Source organism: Notamacropus eugenii, chromosome 4 (assembly GCF_028372415.1).
Source record: "Notamacropus eugenii isolate mMacEug1 chromosome 4, mMacEug1.pri_v2, whole genome shotgun sequence".
Lineage (NCBI taxonomy): Eukaryota > Metazoa > Chordata > Mammalia > Diprotodontia > Macropodidae > Notamacropus > Notamacropus eugenii.
In genome coordinates this window covers 185,032,721-185,056,738 of record NC_092875.1, presented here as the reverse complement: position 1 = coordinate 185,056,738, position 24,018 = coordinate 185,032,721, and the positions used below count along the sequence as shown (strand labels likewise).

The 24,018-nt window shown below is 39.9% G+C and overlaps 1 protein-coding gene across 13 annotated transcripts in view; it reads right to left on the bottom strand.

Annotated features, from left to right (window-relative positions):
- Nucleotides 1-24,018, bottom strand: part of PHACTR1 (phosphatase and actin regulator 1) — a 668,125-nt gene that overhangs the window by 102,393 nt on the left and 541,714 nt on the right. For 10 of the 13 annotated variants that reach the window (XM_072603838.1, XM_072603839.1, XM_072603840.1 and 7 more), the window contains 2 exons: nucleotides 12,837-13,004; nucleotides 10,530-10,736 (listed from right to left, as the gene is read on the bottom strand). In XM_072603838.1, the coding sequence (XP_072459939.1) occupies nucleotides 10,530-10,736; nucleotides 12,837-13,004 (375 nt within the window). The remainder of the gene's footprint in view (nucleotides 1-10,529; nucleotides 10,737-12,836; nucleotides 13,005-24,018) is intronic. The other 3 variants (XM_072603846.1, XM_072603848.1, XM_072603842.1) reach the window with 1 other exon arrangement.

Here is a 24,018-nt window from a genome sequence, read left to right as displayed (position 1 = left end):
ACAAGCAGTGACTGAGATGAGGTAGGAGCAAGGTGAATAAAATCATGACAAATACGTTTAGAATGAACACAGAATTTTTACCCAATCCCAGAATACCAGAAGTAGAAGAAAGTCCTACCCCTTATAGCCACTAGAAAGTTTAGAGAATTCATTATTCAAGAGTTTTATAGGATGAAATGACAAATTCTTAAAAGATTTTAACTTTGTGGATGTTAGAATTAAAACAGATTATTGGGGAAGATAGGAAATAGAATTTTATATTTGGAAAGATTTTAGAGTTTATCTTGTTCAATTCCCTAATTTTATAGAAGAGGAAAGTGAGGTCCAGAGAGATTAAATGTTTTACCTCAGGTAATACAGCCACTTGGTATCAGGGACAGGACTGGAATACACATTTTCTAACTTCCATTTTGGGCTGCTAGGTGGTGCAGTGGATAGAGCATTCCTTGGCCCTGGAGTCAGGAAGATGAGTTCAAATCCAACCTCAGACACTTACTAGCTGTGTGACCTTGGGCAAGTCACTTAACCCTGTTTGCCTCAGTTACTTCATCTGTAAAACGAGCAGGAGAAGGAAATGACAAACCATTCCATTATCTTTGCCAAGAAAATCCTAAATGGGGTCATGGAGAATTGGACCTGACTGAAATGACTGAACCACAACAAACTTCCAGTTTGGTACTTTTTCTAATATACCACAGACGTATGATTTCAGGATCATAGGTCCATAGATTTAGCACTGGATGGGGCCTGAGGGGTCAGGTAAGCCTACTCTTTCATTTAACAAGAGGAAACTGAGGCCCAAAGAAATTAAGTAACTTTTTCAAAGTCACTCAGGTAGTCAGTGGTAGAACCAATATTTGAACCCAGATCATGTGATTTTTTTCTGTAATGTATTACAAGTCCCTACATCTAATGTCTTGAGATTGTTATCTGCGTGGTTACTATCCCTTCCTCTAGCTTATTCCATGTGCTGCAGTAGCAGCTAGGTGGCACAGTGGATAGAGAACTGGGTTTAGACTCTTGAAGTCCTGAGTTCAAATTCTGCTTCAGGTACTCAGTAGATGCATAAGCCTGGGCAAAATCATTTAAACTCTGTCTGCTTTAGTGCCCTAACTTGTAAAATGAGCTTACTAGTAATAGCATCTGCCTTTTAGGGTTGTGAGGAACAAATGAAATAACATATGTAAAATACTTTGTGAAGCTGAAAAGCACTACGTAAATGCTAGTTATTATCATTATATTTAGAACTTGACTATTGACCTGGTTGGACCATGGGTTTGACTTTGGATGACAGCTTACATTCTTTTGAAAAACAAATAGTGTTACCAAGGAGAGAGAGAAGCAGAGACAGAGAGAGGGGGGAGAGAGACATACTAAGACTGAGAGACACAGAGAGGGACAGAGAGACAGAGGAAGAGGGAGAAAAAGAGAGAGCAAAGAGAGAGAGGGAGGGAGAGAGGGAGAAACGGAAGGGACAGAGAAGAGAAAGACAGAGAGAGACAAGAGAGAGAGATGAGAGAGACAGAGAGACAGAGAGAGAGACAGAGGGAGAGGGGGGGAGAGGAGAGGGGAAGAGGAGAGAGGGAGAGAGGGAGAGGGGGGAGAAAGAGAAAGAGAGAGAGAGGGGAGGGGGAGACAGCAAGAGCTGGAAGGTTATCTAGTCATTTAACCTTTTAATACCTTAGTTTCCTCATATGTAAAATAAGGTCAATAATACATGAACTACCTTCCTCACAGTGGTCATTGTGATGATCAAATGAGGTAATGAGATAAAGCACTTTGTAACTGAAATGACACATAATTAATTTGTAATTATTTGTCATAAAGTTTGTGGTTTTTTTTCAGGCTTAAGAGGGTAAATGTTGTATTTAGTTTTTCAGTTATGTCCTACTCTTCATGACCCTACTTGGGGTTTTTTTGGCAAAGATACTGGAGCAGTTTGCCATTTCCTTCTCCAGCTCATTTTATAGATGAGAAAACTGAGGCAAACAAGGTTAAATGACTTACCCAGGGTCACACTGCTAGTAAGTGTCTGAGGTCAGATTTGAACTTAGCTAAGATGAGTCTTCCTGACTCTAGGCCACTGTGCCACCCAGTTGCCCAAAGGGGGCAAACAAAACACAATCGAAAATATGGAACAACCCCAATTTCTCCACAGCTTGTAACATATATTAGAAAATCATAGAATTTAGAACTAGAAGGAACTTCTGACACTATCTTATTTAATCTCTCCCTTACATAGTGCAAATATTCTTTCTGCAGAAACCTGACCATCAGCCATCTATCTTCCCACCTGAATTCTTCCATCAATGGAGAGTTTCTTCTCTCAGAAAGCAGCTCATTCCATTGTTAAATAGTTCACCAAATTCTTTTTTTCAGCCTCTCTTTATAATGACATGGTTTCTGGACCACTTATAAGCCTAGCTGCGGTAGGACCGATATCTACCACGGTTCTCCCTGTCATTGTCACCTTGCAATGAGAATTAGTTGAGATCACTGCCTTCCTTGAGGCAGAATCCTGGTGACTTCTAAGCATAAAAGTTCCACCCACATGGAATCAGGGCCCCCTCCAACTTGGTGGAGGTCTGAAGATCAACTGAATCACCACACCCTTCCTGCTGATGAGTCACAAGCTTCCATATGGAAAAAAGAGGGGCCATGCCTCTGGAAGCTAAGGGACACTGTATCCTTGTTGCAAAGTCTTTCTGTGTTAGGCACCATTACCCTCATTTCAATAACTGTTCAATCATTTATGAATGGTATCATTTTACCTCCAAATCAAACCTGCTGATTTTTTAAAAAAAATTATTTTATTGACTATTCTTCCCTGGATACAGTCCAGTGTGTCAATATCTCCCATACAACATGATCCCTGAATCAAACAGAACTCTCCAGATATTGTCTGACCAGCTCAGAGTATAGAGGACCTACTGGTTCCCATACTCTGAATATAACTTCAATATGTTGGTGGTTCAGTGATCTCATTAATATGGGTACTCCCTCCACAGGTACAGATTAGAAGCCCCATATGCTTTCTCGTATTACATGACTCTTGTTTACATCATCTGATAAGTCCTCCATAGGAAGTCCATCTAACTTGCTTGGAGGCCTCTACATTTCTTATTATTAATATTACATGGATGCCACCATAGTACCCAGATTACAACACCAATTATCTCTTGCCCTTGCTGCATGAGTAGCTCACCTATTTTTCCAGGATTCTACCTCTCTGATCACAGTCTTTCCTCTACTTCTTCATGATTCTTCATGATTAAGATGTTAAAGCTTATTCATGTCTCATGTCTTTAGGTTCCCTGAAAGTTTAATTCCTTGGAGATTTTGGTACTCTATGACTCATAGTCATATGGCATCATAAGAATGATGATGCTAAAAAACCCTTGGTTTTACAGTGAAGCTTTGGGCCAGTAAACACTAAGCTATTTCCCAAAACCCTTTACTCTTTTCTCCTGAATTTTGGGTCTAATTCAGTGACCATTCATAGTCTGTCCAAAGTATGTAAGAGACCAGCTCTTTGAGTTGTCTGTTAAATTAGCTGACATGGTTTGGACAGTTAGCATTCTTCATTCCCTTAGCTTTTCCTATGTGTATTATTAGGCTGGATTCTTTTGAGTGATCAAGACTTTCATTTAAGATGTTCTACAATGTTTTGAGTCTGGATGTAATCAACACAATGTCATCTGAACACAGGAGTATTGGGAAGAAGCTCACCATGTAGCAGGAGTTCTTAGCCTGGGGTTTGTCATGTTACTTTAAAATTTTTTTTAATTGTATTTCAGTTTAATTGGTCTCCTTTGTAATCTTACGTACTCTATTTCATGCACTTAAAATCATTATTCTGAGGAGTTCATAGGTTTCACCAGATTGCCAAAGGGGTCTATGATACAAAAAGAGCTAAGTATATTCTTGGTCTATAGGGAACCTTTCTTCCATTTGGACTCTGCAATATTAGATTTTGTTATTTTTCTCAATAATCATATCACACTGTTGACTCATTTCAACTTTGTGATGAAATGAAATCTTCAGATCTTTTTCACATGAACTGCTGCTAAGACTGGTCTGATCCATCTTTCACTTTTGCAACTGAATGAAAAGAGACGTTGTATACATGGCTTTACATTATCCATTTAAAGTTTTGTTTTTATTATTGTTACTTTGGTTTGAAGCTCAGTGTCCAACTTGTTGAGACTTTTGAATTTTGATGGTGGTAGCCATTTACAGTAGTAACCTCTCTCGTCTTTTTTTTAAACTATAAATTTGATAAACAAGTCTTCTGTTTTTTTTTTTACAAGTGATTAATAAAAATGTTCAACATGACTGATTCAAAGATAGAGCCCTATGGCACTCGAGAGACCTCTCTCCACACTGATTAATATACTCCAGTTACTGTTGTTCAGCAAGTGCAAATCTAAATCTATAGGCACTTAGATGGCATAGTGAATAGAGCACTGGGTCTGGAACCAGGGAGATCTGAGTCCAAACCTAGCCTTAGATATTTTCTAGTTGTGTGACCCTGGGCAAATCACTTAACATTGAGTCATTTGCCTCAGTTTTCTCAACTGTAAAATACAGCATTTACCGCTCAGGGATGTTGTAAAGATTAAATTAGATAATATTTGTGAAGCCCTTAGCATGGTGCCTGGCACCTAGTAGGTGCTATATAAATGTTTATTCCTTCTCCTTCTCCCTAAACAATAGGGTTATCATCCATACCTCATTGTACCATCTAGCGTACTTCAATTCATTTCAGTTCAACAAATAACACATCTTCTCGTGGAAGTTTTCTCAATTTTCTGGCTGAAATCAAGACTCACTCTATGTCTGTGTCATTCTTCTGATTTCTAACTTAATGGTTCTATCTAAAAAAAGCAAGCTAGTTTGGCATGACTTATTCTTAGTAGATCCATATCCATCCTGGTTCGGATAACATAGGACAGAGTTTTAAGAAAGCCTGTGGGCTTTAATTCAGGATTAGCCATTAGGAAGTCCACATGGAGTTCTGATATATTAACTTATTAACTTATCTTCTGCATTTTGAAGGGAGAAAAAGCAAACTCAAAAAGCAAAACTCGAAAAGCAAACTCACTAGCAAAATTAAAAACTAGGTTTTCTGGATCACAAGAAAGTGCTGTATACTTGTATGTATAGGGGCCTCCAGGACTACCATTACTCTTTCCCTACAGCCAACCTTTCCTATTAACATGGTAATAATGTCATTATTGATCTACAACTGAGAGTGCCTAGTCCTTTGTGGTGATGTCATAATGGCTGTGTCAACAATCCATCCCTCATTCTATCACATCTTTTATCACCATAATATACTTGAGAAAGAAGACAATTTACAGCCAGAGTGATTAGATCAGAAGGACAGGTTCATGATCTTTCTAAATCATATTTGGTCATTGATACCTGTAGTTAGGCTGAACTTGGAGCATAGATAGAAACCATGATCTTACATGTGACCTGGTCAGACAAGAAATTGGCTGAAAAGTACCTTTGGGTAGATCTGAGAGTATGGATGTGTGAGGTTGTTTAACAGCTAGAGTGTTAAGTAGAAAATACTTCTGAAGTTATTTAAGTTGAAGAAACATCATGCATGCCTCTCTTCCTCATGGGTGCCTGGACTGGGTAGGATTAACTTCATTCTCCCTTTCTTCTGGACAATAGTACAAAGTAGAAAACGCTGTTTTTCCCTCTCGTGTCTCTGTTCTTTTTGTTGCACAAATAGACAAGGTGTGAGTTGGTTCCCAACTTTCAGGGCTAATTTCTGGCATTGGGATTCTATTTTGACTCAATCCAATAAAATCCTGTGGCAAAGGGGAGTTTAGGTTGTATCTGAAACTTTAGAGTTAATGATAAAAGGTAGAATCCTAATTTATAATTAATATTTTCAATAGATGTGCATTTTAATATTAGACTAGGAAATATGAGTGTATTTTATTTGGGATTGAGGCCTTGGTCTTCTTGACAATATCTTATTAGACAACTGTAAATTATACCAAGGCTTTTAGGAAACTGACTATAAAGAATTAAAGCCATTCTTCTCATTCTCCTATTGAAGAAGGGGGCAAAATTCCAGGTACCTGCGGCCCAATTTCCAGCTTCCCTCTTTCTGTTACAGTATAGTGCTGGTTGACAATGAAGAGACTGAGAAAATTGGGATATGTCTTCTGGGGGTAGAGTGGAGAAGCACAGACCCTTGGGGTTGGAAGGGACCTCAAGTCTAAGAAAAGAAGGGGGGAGAAAATAAGAGAAAAGAAGGAAAAAGAAGAGGAAAACTGGGAGAGAAGGAAGAAGGGATGAAAGTAAAACAAAGGAAGGGAGGGGAGGAGAGAAGGAAAGAAAGGAGGAAGGAAGGAAGAAAAAAAAACCAAATGTATAGTTTTGACTATGTAACCTTGAGAATGATCACATAGTTTGAGAGACATATATCTCTGTCTCCATATCTATCTATGTATCTATAACATTAGAAAAATTACCTCTGGTTTAATGGGAATTGGATAACAGATTCTCATTAAACACACTTAAATGCTGGAGTTAGAAATACTAGAGGTGAAAGAGACTACTTGTCAGATAAATTTGTAGTTAACATTCTAACCAACAATTGACCATGTTTTGATAATACAGTAAGTGTCTCTATATAGATAGCACAGCTCAGCCCAGGGCAGGTCCACATTACCCAAAAACCTTGTTTACAAGAATACATGACGGTTTCCTTCCATAGCTGTTTTTTTTTTTTCTAATTGCAGCCAAGTGTTCCCCATGTGATTTGTCCCTGTTTCTCAGCTGTTGTTTCTGAACCTTACAGGCCTGTAATCAGGAGAAATCTTCTTTAAAATTCGAACACAGCAAAATTCCTTCTTTTCACAGACCAACAAGGCTGAGCACTACCAGAACACTTTCTTTTTAAAAGGACTGTATACTGTTTGTCTGAAGTCCAAAAACAAAGGGAAGGGGGAGATTTTTGATTTTTGGAGAAAAGCATCCACCAGTCAGGGTAAAGCTTTGGTTTCAGGAAGACCTGGGTTCCATTGTTGACTCTGACATACACTAACTGCATGACCATGAACGTTAACCTCTCCATTCCCCAGGGCAAATATCTAAAACAGAAATAACAGATGAGTTGCTGACCTTTATCAGTGGAGGGAATTCTTCACACTGCTAACTTTTTTTTTTTTTATAAAAAGAGAGAGGAGTTAGGGTCAATAAGGTGAGGAAGGGTAAAGGGCTAGGAAAGAGGAACTCTTCTCCAATTGGATGAAGAATGTAGAAGGAACTGGTAAGAAAAAGAATGTGCCCCTTTCCATTTTCATCATTTTCATGACAAAATGAAAAGGAGAGCCAGATCTCAGAGACACTTCTGTCATCTTCTCATTGGTCACATACCTGGAATGAAAACCATTCCAGGAACACATTTCCTCTAGAATGCTACCAGACCATTAACCACTGTCACTCTCCATTAGCGATGCTTGGTGTCTCTTAATCTGTCCTCTGTCCCCTTTTCAAAAATGTCACTAGAATAGCAGACACTGAAAACACACATGCATTGGAGAAGTTATGAGTCTCTATACAGAGGTCCAGAATCCTTCCTTTATTAATTCTTTCACTCACAACCTGCAGATGTCTCTGGAGTAATTAGCAACAGAATAGGGCTAATGTAGTTGCCTCATGGTGATGCTGATTCACTATGACTGACTGCTCACTTACATAGATTATGCAAGTCTAATTAAGTGAAAACCCAAAAGGATAGCAAGAGACACGCCACATGTAGATACCTTTCTCTCCTCCCTCATCTTCTTTCCACCATATTTCTAAAGGCTGCTCAGAACATTAGGATAAGCCTATTACCCTTTAAATGTTTTGGTTCATTAAGGCTGGGTATGTAGAGGTAAAGTTTACAGATAATAACAACTTGCTACTCCTGGGAAAGAATAAATTAGGCTGGAGATTTGGGGCTAATTTATACTTCCCTAGTCCTTTTCTCACTTCAAAGAAGACCTGTGTGCACCAGAATGATCTTTGTCAGCAACTGTCTTTCTTCAGGGCTTGTACTTAGAGTAAATCTATGCCCCTACTTATACAAAAGTCCAATGAGCAAAAATGTGCATTTGTAAGACAGAATAAATGACACCAAAATTCATCCAGGAAGTCCTGTGAATTTTTCCTTTGAAATGTTTTTTTTTTTTCATTTCCAATCAGTTCCTTCTTTTTCATCCCCACTGCCACCTCTAGGCACTTTGTCTAGAATAGTTTCCCATCCTAACTGGTCTCCCTGCTTCTGGTCTCTCACTTGTTCAGATTTCATCTTTCTAAATCACTTTCATCATGATGCTCCCTTGATTGGAAAAAAAACCAAACAAACTTAGTGATCTCCTGGGATATAGGAGCATTAAAGGATAAAGTTCAAATTATTTGGGTTAGAATTCAGGTCTCCTCATAATTTGATTGTGTCCTATTATCAAAACTTAGCTTCCATTATTCTCCAACATGCAGTCTTCCACCAACCAAACCATCATCTCCACTGTACTTGGAAGATAAAATGTTTATTCCTAACTCAAAGCTGTTCTCTTCTTTTAGAATGACCATTTTCCTCTCCTGTACTTAGCCAAATCCTATGCAGATTTCAAGGCCTGGGTAGAAGCCCAACTCTTCTATAATACCTCATATAATTATTCTAGCCCACAGCAATCTCCTGCTTCTCTCAGTTACTAATATGCAATGTGTCTGTCACTCATTTAAGGATTTCATCAAATACTGCCTTATATTCTTACTTAACTATTTCTTGTCTGAATGTCATATCCACAACTAGCTTGTAGAAGTCCTGGGCTACTCTGCAAAATTTTAGAGCCTATTTAGATGCCTACAGTGTGAGGCAATCTTTTTATTTTTTTTGATTGCAGGCTGATGATTTCACTGGTGTGGGAAAAATTTGGCATAGAAATACCAATGCACACTATACTGGAGGAGGGGGGAAGATATGTAAATGTTTTTTTTTTTTTAGCATTTAAATAATTATGTCAATATAGTTGATTTCCTTTGCAAATGAATATATTGCATTTTACATATTTAAAAGCATTACTCTAAGTTCACGGTCTTCACCAAACTGCAAAGAGGTCCATGACACACACAAAGGTTAAGAAGCCCCATCTGAATATTCCTTGGGGGCCAATGAGATGTCAAATGACTTCCCAAGATCACACAGTCCACAGTATTAGCGACAGGACTTAAAGCTAGGTCCTCCTGACTATGTCACATTGCATCTTGTATCTTGTCCTAATCGTTTACCATCATAGAGATGCTAAATATCTGTCTGATGAATCAATCAATGAAATTGGGCTCACATAACTTTTGGGAAATACTGCTATTACATAAAGTGAGTTATAATTGTAGAAAAATAGCCTCTTGAAGGAAGTTCAGTACTTTTGGAGTATCATTCTGCCCTTTGGAATGGCATCCTCAGCAAGAAGCTGGGAAACAGATGGGCAAATGATGTTAGCTTTTCTGGTGAGCTGCTATTGGTCTAAAAAAAATCAATTTTCCTGCATCTTAGTTTATTCCATCTGCAGAATAAGTGAATATTGTCCTCCTCTAGCTTAATTTATCTAAAAAATCGCAGTAAGTTGCTTAGACACTATTCGTAAAAAAAAAAAAAAAAAAAAAAAAAAAAAATTCTTGGCTTTTACTGACAAGGGATTTACCTATATAAGGCAGTCTCATCAACAGTGCAAAAACAACTCTCAGAAGTCTTTTTCCCTCACCAATTACAGTCTATTCCTAGACCATAAAGTGATCTTCCTATTTATTTGTGCAGCACAGTTAATTTCTTTACAGGAGTATTTTAATAATTGTAGGCATATTCATTTAGTAGCACTTAAAAATGAAAATGTAGAAAACATTTAGGTGTACATTTCAAAGTCTATTCTCTGTTAAAATATAAATCCCCAAGCCATTTCATCATAGCTTGCTATCTGAGATTAAAAAAATGGAGAAAGACAATCTCATGATAAAACATAATATGGAAAGTAAACTAGACTTTCAGAGCAAAATTTGAAACCCCAAACATTATTGCATTAAAAAAAGAAAGGTGGAAAATCTAGCCAGACTCCAGGTATTAAATAGAAAGGGACAAGAAATCTGTCTTATCTTTGTAAACCTTCCCGAAACTAAATGGAATAAACCTAGAAAGGAAAACACTTTGGGATTTTTCCCATGCATACAAAAGCGCACATTGACAGGTACAAACATGGAGGGGCTCCCTAACATCTTGTGGAAGACTGGTGTGTGTATGTGTGTGTGTGTGTGTGTGTGTGTGTGTGTGTGTGTGTGTGTATGTGTCCATGCTGATACACGAATCCAGACCCTCAAAGCAAGGGACTGATACATATGGAGATATGTCTACATTCTGAAGAGCAATTGCCCAGGAGAGACCCATTCAAATCTCCATGTGGGACTATACTATCCCTTGAAGGGAGGGGGTGGCCCTGGGTCCTTGAGAGATAGTCTTTACTTACCCGTCAAATGGTTGGTAATCCTGGCAATGGGTTTAGGAGGCAGGGCAGGGGGCTGCTTGAGAAGGGGCAACTGTTTCACTGGGGTCTCCTCATGGTCTCCAGGGAAAGCAGCAGTTTTTTTGGGGGGAAGTAGCAGGACTGGCTTAGCTGAAGGATCTTGGGACAGGAGGGCTCCGGACTCACTGGCTGAGGGGCTTTCTTCAGACACTGGAGGGCACAACCACATTATACACACAACAACGTTACAAGCAAGGTAGCAGATACCAGCAGCAGCCAAGACAAAGAACATAGCACATTGTGGACACGTGTTATCAACACACTAAGAGAAGAGAGAACACTCAACTTCATTATACATACCTAGAAAACCAAGAAAAGAAAAACAAAGCTTTGTTGAAAGAAAAAGGAAGAGAGAGGATAACTAGAGGAAGGAGAAAAAAGGAGCAAGAAAAAAGAGAGAGAAGAAAGAAGAGAATGGAAAAGAGAACAAATATTTTCATAGCACCATCAAAAAGGCCCTCAGATTTCCATCTCTATATTTAGAAGTTCTTTGGATGTATTGCACTGGAGTCTGACATCGTCACGCTGGCTGATGGTTATGAACTAAACAATGAGGACACTTCTCAAACCCTAGGAGTTACTCAGAGGTGTCTGTCTTTCCCTCTGGTTTGTTGATGCTTTCAGCAGACAACAGGACAAAGTGGAACTATTACTGACTTGTTTTAGCCAATCATTCCTCTCCTCTCTTTTTCTCTTCTCCCTTTTCTCCTCTCCTCCCTTCTTTCTTCTCCTCTGCCTCTGTCTCTTCTCTTTCTCTGTTCCCTCCCCCTCTCTTCTCCTTCTCCCTCTCTTCTCCTTTTCCCTCTCTTCTCCTTCTCCCTCTCTTCTCCTTCTCCTCTCTCCAGGGCTCTAGAATGGCAGGTTATGATAGTTAGAACACAGAAGGGAGACTCTGCTACCCATGCTGCATATCACAGGCCTATGGAACCCAGTTAGAGACACTCTTTTAGGACCATATACAGTGATGGCTGAATGTTAGCCACTAACTTGGTAATTTAGATTCTCAAGGAGACCAACCTGCCACATGCTTGCTGTCTTACCATCCTAGGAAAGTCAAAAGGTACAAAATTTTCTCAGTGAGCTAGAATCTGGATCTGCAATGAAACCTGTGGGTGAGACAAAATCGTCGGACCAGAAATTGTAGAGTCATCTTTGGAAAGTTTCATTGCAACTTTCCTCCTGTTTTTTATCACTTAGCCACAACATGACCTCATAGAAATGATTTCTTACCCCCTTTTCCTTTATTCAAGCTAAGGTAGTTTAATGTATTAAATTAGTTCAATGTGTCAATAAGAATGCTAAATTATCTCCTTATGTTTAGTCATATTATTGTCATCAGTTCTGGTCATGCAGATGGGAAAGGGAGTCATCAGGGTAAAAAATAAGGCACCAGAAATTCATTTTTAAAAACACACTTCTCTTTTCTCCTGCGGTATCTGCTCCCAAACTGCTTTAAGCTCAGTACATGATATAGAGAAAGATGCTCTACTCAAGTATCACACCCTTTGAGAGGTCCTTCTGCTTGGTCTAGTCCTTGAGGGGAAATGTTCCTTCAAGTGCAAGAATGAGGAACCTATCTGGACACTTAGGTGGATTCTGGACATTCACCACCATCTCTATAACCCTTTAAAAGATGGGATATTTGTACGCCAACCAACATCAGAACAAAACTGAAGCTAAAAGGCAAGAGTGAGACATCCTTCAAGTTATCTGTTAGCAAACTAAAAACTTGAACACCATGAGAAATTATTTTTGGTCCACTTGGAGGGGATTAAAAGTGCATTTCAATGGCAGTGAACATGGCAAGAATAGAAGGTAGAGAGAGCATATTATAAATAGTAAGATCCTAGAATTCATCTGCTCCAAAATAACAGTAGAAATGATTAGGGAAACAAACTATCCCATTGACAAATACTAATGTTGTCAAAAAAAGGAAATCCATTCTTAAAGAGAAAAAGATTTTAAAAGATTAAAAAAAAAAACCCAAACCCCAAACATTATTGCATTAAAAATCTATGAAACAGAAATACTCAAAACCAATACTGTTGCAAACACTAGAAATTAAAACTTTTTTTGCTCCAATATATTGATTAACTGATCGTTCAAGACTCATCTGCATTTCCTGGTTCATCCTCAGTAGTATGGATAGAAACGTGAAGCAAGTCAGGATAAAGAACCCATGCACCATACTACTGAGACACCTTTGCCACCTTTGTAGCCTGATTCTGACCATGACAAGGAAGGCATTACCTGTCCCATCCATGATGTCTGAGGGTTGGAGCACCTCATAAGAGCAGGGATCCCTGGGCATCGGAACTGGTTCCATTTCTGATAGGGCAGGAAGTGAAAGTTGACTGGAGCTCAAGGACTGACCATTCTCCAGCGATCCTTCTTCACTGGATATAGAAAGTTCTCCATCTGGAAATACAGAAAAGAATTCAGAGGCCATTAAAATAAAGGAAGGGGTTTTTGCTAGGAGGAAAGTAGAAGCATCAAAAACCTGGAAGTAGACTTCAATGCTCTTAAACAATCATTATGAAGATCAAATAGAATTTAGAAGAACACAGTGAATCATATGCAGGTTTTGTGTGGATTTTTTCTCCTCCCCTCCCCCACTCTGGGAAACAAGCAATCAAGGCACAAAGGTAGTAGTTCCCAATATTTCTAGGTATGGAAACTTGAGGCAGCTAGGTAGTGCAGTGGATAGAGCACCAGTGCAGGAGTGAGGAGGGCATGAGTTCAAATCTCACCTCAGACACTTGACACTCACTAGCTGTGTGACCTTGGACAAGTCACTTAACCCCAACTGCCTCATTCTGGGTCATCACCAGTCATCCTGATGAATATCTGGTCACTGGATTCAGATGATTCTGGAGGAGAAGTGAGGCTGGTGACGTGCACAGCCCTCCCTCACTCAAAACAAAGTCAAGTGCAAGTCATGTCATCATTTCTCTGATGGCATGGTCTTCTTCAGCAACAAAGGATGAACACACACACAGGTATGGAAACTCAGACTGGTTATTTCACAATCTCTCTTCTCCTTTCTGCCCCCCCCCCCAACTAATATTTTGCAAATATTTGTTTGAAAATAATTTTTGTTTTTCAATTAAAAATTAATTCCATGCTATCTTTTGAAATGACTGGACATGCTGGGGTGTTGTTAAATTAGGTTTGGGAATCCATGAACTTGGGAGAAGAGGGTTGTTTTCCCCGAGAAACCATCGTCAAGTGAGCATACATAGTATTAATTCACAAAAAAAGTCCTTCAGTTCTATTGTCTTCCCCAACAGAATATTTGTCTAGTGTTCTCAACTTGCTCTAAATTGCAGCAGCCCAAGGAGAACCTCTCAGTCATGCAATCCTCCTATCTAGAGATCAGCCAGAAACTGCAAATGTCGATTCTTTATCTTGTTTAAGTTTCCCCTTGCATAAAAGGCAGCTAGTTAACACCAGAGGGTAGATCAAAGTCTATTCCACAGTGGTCATTTATAACATCAAAATTCTCCCAGTGTGAATTAATCCTGGCCCTGAGGAGTACTAGACAACCAGACATAAAATTCCAATGAATTTTTAAAGAGTCCTGAAAGCTGTTCCAGTCAGATGATTACACAAATGAAAAGCCTCTAACTTAGGCCTAGGCCAGAAGCTAGTCATGCAGTTATGACTATGGAAGGGCCAGAGAAGAATTGAATGATGACTTGTTTGTAGAAAGAGAGCACCACTGTAATTTTAACATTAATGCTACCTTACTGACAATTTCCTTTTGCTCTGTTTTCCCCAGTATCATTTATTAGATATGCTGCCAGTGATAAATTGTAGCTGATAATAATGATAGCTAATATTTATATATTAAATATACATTCGAGTAAATACCACGTAGTTTATATTTATATACATTTATAAAAGGTGGCAGCTAGGTGGCATGGATAGAATGCTGGGCCTGGAGTCAGAAAGACTCCTCTTCTTGAGTTCAAATCTGATCTCAGCACTTACTAGCTGTATGACCCTGGGCAAGTCACTTAACCCTGTTTGCCTCAGTTTCTTCATCTGTATAATGAGCTGGAGAAGGAAATGGCCAACTACTCCAGTATCTTTGCCAAGAAAACCATGAAAGTTGGCTATGGCTGATATGACGCAACAACAACACATTTATGTAAATGTCTTATATGAAACATTTGTGATATATAAAAAGTATAATAGCACTTGAGAATTTGAAAAGCATTTTTCATATGTTATCTCCTTTTATCCTGAGTAGTTACTATTATTGTCCCCATTTTATAGATGAGAAAACTGAGACTAAAAGAGGTTAAGAGACTTGTTCAAGCAGAACATTGTTTTCCTGAATTCAAGTCCACCACTCTGAACACTCTATCACCTAGCTGCCACAGTAGCAGAAAACTTTTTGCCTAATTTGAATTATCTTTCTTCAATTCAATTTACTTTTATTTGTTTATTTATTTAACTTTTAACATTCATTTTCACAAAATTTTGGGTTCCAAATTTTCTCCCCTTTTGTCCCCTCCCCCCACCCCAAAACACTGAGTGTTCTAGTTGCCCCTGTCTGCCAATCTGCCCTCTCGCCCTCCCCACCCCTTCCCTTTGGAAGGCAAACAATTCAATATAGGCCAAATCTGTGTAGTTTTGCAAATGACTTCCATAATAGTAGTGTTGTGTAAGAACTAATTATATTTCCCTCCATCCTATCCTGTCCCCCATTACTTCTATTCTCTCTTTTGATCCTGTCCCTCCCCATGAGTGTTGACCTCAAATTGCTCCCTCCTCCCCATGCTCTCCCTTCCATCATCCCCCCCCCCCCCCCGCTTATCCCCTTCTCCCCCACTTTCCTGTATTGTAAGATAGGTTTTCATACCAAAATGAGTGTGCATTTTATTCCTTCCTTTAGTGGAATGTGATGAGAGTAAACTTCATGTTTTTCTCTCACCTCTCCTCTTTATCCCTCCACTAATAAGTCTTTTGCTTGCCTCTTTTATGAGAGATATTTTGCCCCATTCCATTTCTGCCTTTCTCCTCCCAATATATTTCTCTCTCACTGCTTGATTTCATTTTTTAAAGATATGATCCCATCCTCTTCAATTCACTCTGTGCACTCTGTCTCTATGTGTGTGTGCGTGTGCGTGTGCATGTGTATGTGTGTAATCCCACCCAGTACCCAGATACTGAATAGTTTCAAGAGTTACAAATATTGTCTTTCCATGTAGGAATGTAAACAGTTCAACTTTAGTAAAGTCCCTTATGACTTCTCTTTGCTATTTACTTTTTCATGCTTCTCTTCATTCTTGTGTTTGAAAGTCAAATTTTCTTTTCAGCTCTGGTCTTTTCATCAAGAATGCTTGAAAGTCCTCTATTTCCTTGAAAGACCAATTTTTCCCCTGAAGTATTATACTCAGTTTTGCAGGGTAGGTGATTCTTGGTTTTAGTCCTAGTTCCTTTGACTTCTGGAATATCCTATTCCACACCCTTCGATCCCTTAATGTAGAAGGTGCTAGATCTTGTGTTATCCTGATTGTATTTCCACAATACTTGAATTGTTTCTTTCTAGCTGCTTGCAATATTTTCTCCTTGCCCTGGGAACTCTGGAATTTGGCCACAATGTTCCTAGGAGTTTCTCTTTTTGGATCTCTTTCAGGCGGTGATCTGTGGATTCCTTGAATACTTATTTTGCCCTCTGCTTCTAGAATCTCAGGGCAGTTTTCCTTGATAATTTCATGAAAGATGATGTCTAGGCTCTTTTTTTGATCATGGCTTTCAGGTAGGCCCATAATTTTTAAATTGTCTCTCCTGGATCTGTTCTCCAGGTCAGTTGTTTTTCCAATGAGATATTTCACATTATCTTCCATTTTTTCATTCTTTTGGTTTTGTTTTGTGATTTCTTGGTTTCTCATAAAGTCATTGGCCTCCATCTGTTCCATTCTAATTTTGAAAGAACTATTTTCTCCAGTGGGCTTTTGAATCTCCTTTTCCATTTGGCTAATTCTGCTTTTGAAAGCATTCTTCTCCTCATTGGCTTTTTGAACCTCTTTTGCCAATTGAGTTAGCCTATTTTTCAAGGTGTTATATTCTTCAGCATTTTTTTGGGTCTCCTTTAGCAGGGTGTTTACTTGTTTTTCATGCTTTGCTTGCATGTCACTCATTTCTCTTCCCAGTTTTTCCTTCACCTCTCTAACTTGATTTTCAAAATCCTTTTTGAGCTCTTCCATGGCCTGAGCCCATTGGGTGGGCTGGGATACAGAAGCCTTGATTTCTGCGTTTTTTTCCTGATGGTAAGCATTGTTCTTCCTCATCAGAAAGGAAGGGAGGAAATGCCTGTTCATGAAGAAAGTAACCTTCTATAGTCTTATTTTTTTTCCCTTTTCTGGGCATTTTCCCAGCCAGTGACTTGACTTCTGAGTGTCCTCTCCACCCCCACCTCGCCTCCAGATCTGCCCAGCCAGTGCTTGGGGTCTGAGATTCAAATGCTGCTTCCCAGCCTCAGGGCTTTGGGAGGGGGCAGGGCTGCTTTTCAGTGTGAGATTAAGTTCAGGTGCTCAAGTCAGGGCAGGGCAGCCTCACAGGGCTCAGTTCCCTCATGGGGTTTATGCAGAGATCTTCAACAGTGGATCCAGGGTCCTGCCTGCTTGGGGAGCCCTGGTCTGCTTCCACCTCTGCTGCCGCTTCCCGAGGGGGCCTGAGTTATGGGGGCACCCCACACCCCTCTTGACCCGCCAAAGAGACCCTCTCACCGACCCTTGTCACCTATGGGTGGAGGGACCCGCACGGCTGCTGGAGATTCCGTCCCTGAAGCCTTCTCGGATCTGCTCCTTTCGGCGCTGTGCCGCTGAGGCAGGGCTGGGCTCTGCTCCGGGTCTGGGGCGTGAGGGACCTTTTGTGAGAGGTTTTCAGGCTCTCTGGAGCAGAAATCTCGTCCGCTCCATTCTGTGGCTTCTGCTGCTCCAGAATTTGCCAGTTGTTCTTTTCTCTACAGGTATTTTATGGGCAGTGGGTTCGGAGGTAGCATATGTGCATCTTTCTACTCCGCCATCTTGGCTCCGCCCTCTTCAATTCAATTTAAAAAATGATTAAGGGTCTACTATGTGCAAAGCACTGGGGATAAAAAGGAAATTATAATTCATACAGACTTTCAGGGGATTTATAATGCAGGTAAAGCTATGTACACAAATGTTATGGAAGAAGATAGGGTGCAGGGACTGCCAGTGAACCTAGTCCCTTTGCGGGCATGTGCACAGGGCTTCCCAGGCCACCCCCATATTGCTTCTGATCTGCTAACTGCATGAGGAACAGGAGCTTTCTCAATGGCTGCTGAGCCAGATTGAAGAATGCATTCAAAAGGCGCTCAACAGGCTGAGGCATTTTCTTTTCTCTGTCAGGCTATTTTAGAGTGAGGCTAAGCCTCTGGCTGGGGGAAGTGGCCACAAACCTTTGCCTCCTCACCTGGGCACTGACTTGTGGCCCAGGAATTCGGTGCTAAGCTTTCGCTTCTGTTTCTGTTCTCTTTCTTGTGCTTACCAGTAGTCTGCACCTCTGTGAACTCTGAAAGATTAAGACAGTGAGCCACCATAGGTCAGGGAATCAGAATCCAGTGCAGAGGTTTTGGTCAATAGTACAGCCCTGAAGGAGACCCAACCCAGTTGTAGATTTACTCTGCAGCCAAAATGCTAGGTCCTTCAAGAGGAAATGACCCATGAATTGGGAAGTGAACTTTGTGGGGCAGAGGTTTTGTTTGTTATTCAGTTGCTTCTCAGTTGTGTCTGACTTTCTGTGACCCCATTTAGGGTTTTCTTGGCAAAGATACTGAAGTGCTTTGCCATTTCCTTCTCCAGCTCATTTTACCGATGAGGAAACTGAGGCAAACAGGTTTAGGTGATTTGGCCTGGGCCACACAGTTACTAAGTGTTTTAAGACTGGATTTGAGTTCAGGTCTTCCTGATATTAGGCTCAGTACTCTATACACTGCTTTGTATGAACAGTGCTTTAAGTTTGAGTCCCCAAGAGATGAAGTGGTATGGGGAGCATATAGCCTCAGGTTTGGGGGCATGTGTTTACAATTATGATCTTGTTAGATCTGCTCAGTAAATACTACCTTATAAAACTAATAGATGCTGATTGATTGAATGATACTGGGCTGCTAATTACTGTAGGCTATCAATGACATAAGGGAGATAACTATTATTGACAATTAACATTGGGGAGAGCTCATTGGAAGATGGCCTGAAGCCAATGGCATTAAAAAGAATCAATCTGATCCCTCACTGGTGCTGCTAGAACCCTGAGCGGGGAGATGTAGCCTTGTCCTGGGGGACCTGACCTGACTCATTAGTATGAGTATGTGAGAGTTGGAACAAAGATCTTCAAAGCCTTATAATTTATTGTTTAATAATTTCCAGTCATGTCCAACACTTTGTGATCCTTTTTCTGAGTTTTCTTGGCAAAGATACTAGAGTGGTTTACCATTGCCTTCTCTGGCTCATTTTTACAGATGAGGAAACTGAGGCAAACAGGGTTAAGTGACTTGCCCCAGGTCACACAGCTAGTAAGTGTCTGAGACTGGATTTGAACTCAGGTCTTCCTGACTCCAGGCCTGATGCTCCCAAGAGCTTTATAAAACCTGCACAAATAATGATGATACAAAGGAGAGGAAATAGAAGTGAATCCAAAACATTAAGAAGGCAATGGTTCATTGAGGGCTACATGCTATTTGACTTGAATCTGATGGAGACACAGATAGCAAAGACTGAACTGAGCTACAAAATGAGTGGTACCCTACTAGCAAGAAGTATCCAGAATATTTGAAGATCAAAACATAGGAACATGGACATTTTTGGTGCTCTTCTCCTTGAACACCATATTAGTGGCATTCCAAGTTAATGTGGAAGGTAGTATGGTCAAGTAAGAGTAGAAAGTCATATGGTCAATCAAATACCTTCTCTGAGCTAGGCACTGTGCCAAGTGCTGGGCATACAATATCAAAAAATGAAACAATACCTACTTACAAAGAGGTTATCTTCTAATGAAAGGATGAGATGCTATATTGTCTAGGTTATGGAATGAAATCTGAGACATCAGTGGTGATAAATGAGTAGCTACAGTGATGTGCAAAATGTAAAAACAATTTCCATGAAAAGCATCTTAGTTTAAGTTTAGACTCCAGTTATTTGGCTGATTGGTGCATCTGACACTTACTTTATTCCATACACCTACATTAAACTACTCTTAATTTTGGCACCAACAATGCTCAGAAGCTCTGCTAATTATACTTTCCATTATCTACTACAATATGTATATATCTACAGATAAATATCTTTGTGTAACAGATATATGTGTGTGTGTGTGTTACACACACACATCCTGTTGAACTTTTTATCAAATGTTCAAATCAAATCAAATCAAGTGAAATATCCCTGTCCAAATTTATTTTTCAATCACGATTGAATTCCAGAATTTATTAAAATTAATTAAGAATTCTTCTTGGTTATATCACATACACAGGTCATGAATTAGTTTGAACTTTTGCCATTCTTTGGAAACTCAGAATGTAGACAACTATACTCTGCTGAAAGCAGCTAGGTGGTGCGGTGGATAGTGTCAGAGCTAGACTCAGGAAGACTCCGGCCTCAGACACTTAGTAGTGATGTGACCCTGAGCAAGTTACTTAATCCTATTTGCCTCAGTTTCCTCATCTGTAAAATGAGCTGAAGAAGAGAAAGGCAAAGCACTCCTTTATCTTTGCCATGAAATTAACAAAGGGAATCATGAAGAGTTGGAAACAACTGAAAATGATCTAACAACAAAAAACAGCAACAAATACCCAGGCATACAGTTCTTAGAGGACATAGCTAACGGTGCTTGGAACAGGTGCCATTTCTTTGCTTTTGAGTTTGAGCCTGAAGAGATCCACAGAATTCACCTAATCCAACCACAGATAATAAAATCGAGTTTCAGAGTGCTTTTCGTCCAAAGCTAGGAAAATAGTTGTAGAATCCCAATGGCATTCCTTAGTGGGTCGCTTGGAGGGTGACTACTCTGGGGGCAAGGTGAGTACCTTGGACGTATACTCATAAAACTATATGTCGTGAGCCCCTGCTAATGTATTTCCAATAATAGCCAGAAGATGCAGTTAGATTAAAGCAAGGTGTTTACTAAAACTCCCTTAGAAGAAAGACAGTAACAAAACACCTCCCCTATCAATTGTAGGGCGCACTTGGACAAAAGTACACCCAGCACCAGTGCATTCTTAGAGGTCACAAATGCAGAAAGGCACATGTAGGAAACGTATTTGGCCAAGGCACACGTGGGGAGAGCCATACATTCAGGGAACATGTGTGGCCAAGGCATGAGCAAGGAGGGACAACTCATGCCTCCAACAGGTTCACTAAGGACTTCATCCTGAACTGGTACTCTTCTTTTCTGTTGTATACCTCTTGTTGTTCGGTCATTTCAATCATGTCAGACTCTTTATGACCCCATTTGGGGTTTTCTTGGCAAAGATATTGGAGTGGTCTACCATTTCCTTCTCCAGCTAATTTGACAGATGAGAAAACAGAGGCAAACAAGATAAAGTGACTTGCCCAGGGTCATATGGCTGAGGCCAGATCTAAACTGATGTCTTCTTGCCTTTAGGCCCAGTCCTCTATCTACTATGCCACCTAGATGACTGTGATGTATATTACTGACTGCTTTTTAGAATTATTCTCTACCATTCCTTCAGCTGTTGTGATAGCCAAACCAACCCTAAGCTAGTGTCCTGCAATGGTCTTCTAGAAAAATCAGGAACCCTTACCCAAGGATGTGCATAAACCTTCCTTCTTTCATTTTCTCACCAATTTCTGGCCCCTCAAAGTGTGAAGGCTATTTATTCCCTACCCTTACATTTGACTTTATGCTCTAAGTAGAACATACCTAGAAACCACATGAATTGTCTTCTTCCTTTTTTAATCATTAAGATCCATTGATTTTCTCTCTCTCTCTCTTCTACAGCAAGTGCCTGGAACTCTTGACCTCAGAAACTCTTGACCTTGAATGCCTGAGGCAACTTTTGTAACTGGTGCTACCCCAGAAATCTCATCTCTCTGCTAGAAGGACAGAGTCTGGGGTCATATTTTGTGGAGAATTCATAATGTTTCCTCCTTTGTGCAGAAAGTTGGGTTTCAAGAAGCAATGTCCTTGAATTCCCTCCTAGGCTTCATGCAAGCATTGTCTCCCATAGCAAATGCTTATAACCTAAGTCACCAATACTGGTTCTGATTGGTGATTCCCTAATCCCTTACCCCTATACCCCTTGCTACACTAGGAAAGATGCTAAAGGAAAAGGTGAAGAGCTGAGACTGTAAGTTTTGTGAGACTAGGTTGTTTTTTGCTTTTTTAGTCCATAAGGGTGTGACTGATTAAGGTCAACCAACACCTAGAAATACCTTCCGTTCCATTAGTTACTTTTATCTAATGACCAATATCTCTCTCAAGTTGAAGAAAGAAGTTCTTCATTTTAATCAGCAGCTAACATATACTACCCTAGAGTGGTATGTGGTTTAGGAAACCACTTAATTCGACCTGAGACTCCCTTGATTCATCTCCTTTACTTAGTCAGTAACAGAGTTGGGATTCTCTCTTTAGACTCTAAATCCAGTACTCTTTCTCTTGGTCCTAGGGAGTATCTGTTACCTCAACTTAACCAATGAATGATGAACTTGGGTGAAACTCTAAGGGTTCACAGTTTCAGAAACAGAGACCAAGCTTACTCTAGAAGAAGAAGTTATATTGTGAGAATTATATGGATCAGGGTCTGAGGTCCCTGAGTCATGAGATTTAGTTTACAGGGGGAAGAAGCAATTTTAACACTAAGGACTCTTCCAACTAGGAAAGACCCTGCTAGAAGAAGGCTCTTCAGGTGGGTCAGAAAAAAGTCAACATAAAACAGAGAACAGTTTTCACTGGCCCAGGGAGGGGAGATTTTTGGACAGGTATGATCTATCATCTAGGCAGAGATAACTCTGACCTCCGAAAGGGAAAAGTGACTGCCATTGGGATTTGAGAATTGAAGTGGGAGAGTAAATACTTCCTCAGACTATGACTGCAGATTGGGTTGAAGTAGTAAAGAAGGGTATGATTAGGTCCTAGATTCATATGCCCCAAAACTGAGGGCTAGAGGGGCAGATTTCATCCAAAGTGCTGATGCAGTGACCTGAATGGTCAAATCCATGGCAAGGGAATTAGAATTGAATTAATAATAAGGCTAAGATGGGGTTCAAGGTTAAGCAGGAGGATTCTACGAAGAATTATATTAGCAACCACCCTAGCACAAAGGGTGGGCTGCTAGCACAGGTTCTTTGATCAGCTTTGCTAAAGGAAAGACAATTTTAAAGGGGTCAACAATCTGACTTTAATTACATATAAGTAGAAAGAACTGAGTATAGAAAATACAAGCAGATAAATTAGCACAGAGATGCAACAGACAGACTGTCTGAACAAAGTACTACAAGCACCTACATATACCACCTGACTAGTAGAGCACCAACATCTGAGTAGTAAGGAGGCTCTTAACAAATGGCGACCTAGAGTCTAATCCAGGAAATCAAAAGGTCCTTCTCATGAGTGAACCCCCAAAGGAAAATGTCAGCCTCCCAGAATATGTAACAAAGACTCAACTCCTGACTGACTCAGTCAGAAGGCATGAAACCTATGTGACTCAGCACTGTGAATTATCAGGGTTCAAAGGAGAGTAATCCTTCAGATGTTTACAATTTAACCTGAGCCTAGGAAACTGAACTCCAGAAAACAAAACAAAACAAAATTCCACATTGCTTATGTTTATAAGAATGCACAGATACCTTAGAGTTGGTACCAATGACCAGAATAAAAGTATAAGAACTTTTACCACTTAAAAAGCTATTAATTCTTCTTCCTTCTTTCTACCTCCATGTTGTATTTTCTCTGTAGTACATTTTATACATCTCTTTTCTGAATCACCTAAGGGAGTGGTGTAATGTGGCTTTACCATAAAAATGTAAAGGGAGATGGGTGAAGCCATGTATGCTTGCCTTCACAAAGTATTCAAGGTAGGTAGGGGAAGTGGTAATGATAATGATTCAGCAGAAATGTCAGCTGACTAGGTTTGGGTCTGAGTGGTTCTATGCAGTATCTTAGGGCTAAAGGCAGCTGGCAGTATGCCCCCTTCTCTGCAGATCAAAGCTACATGGCATCACAGATATAGACAGAACTATACAGAACAGGGAAAATTAGAGAATACAATGGTATATAATAAAGTGCTTAATGTTTGATAGAGACAACAGGTGCAAAAGGAATTTGGAAAGGCAAAGATCAAAGTGAGTTGATGTCCAGGGAAGAAGTCACAGAAGAGATGTGACTTTTTCTAAGACCTAAAAAATGAGTTAAGTATGGGAAAATGGAGAAGAAGAAGGAA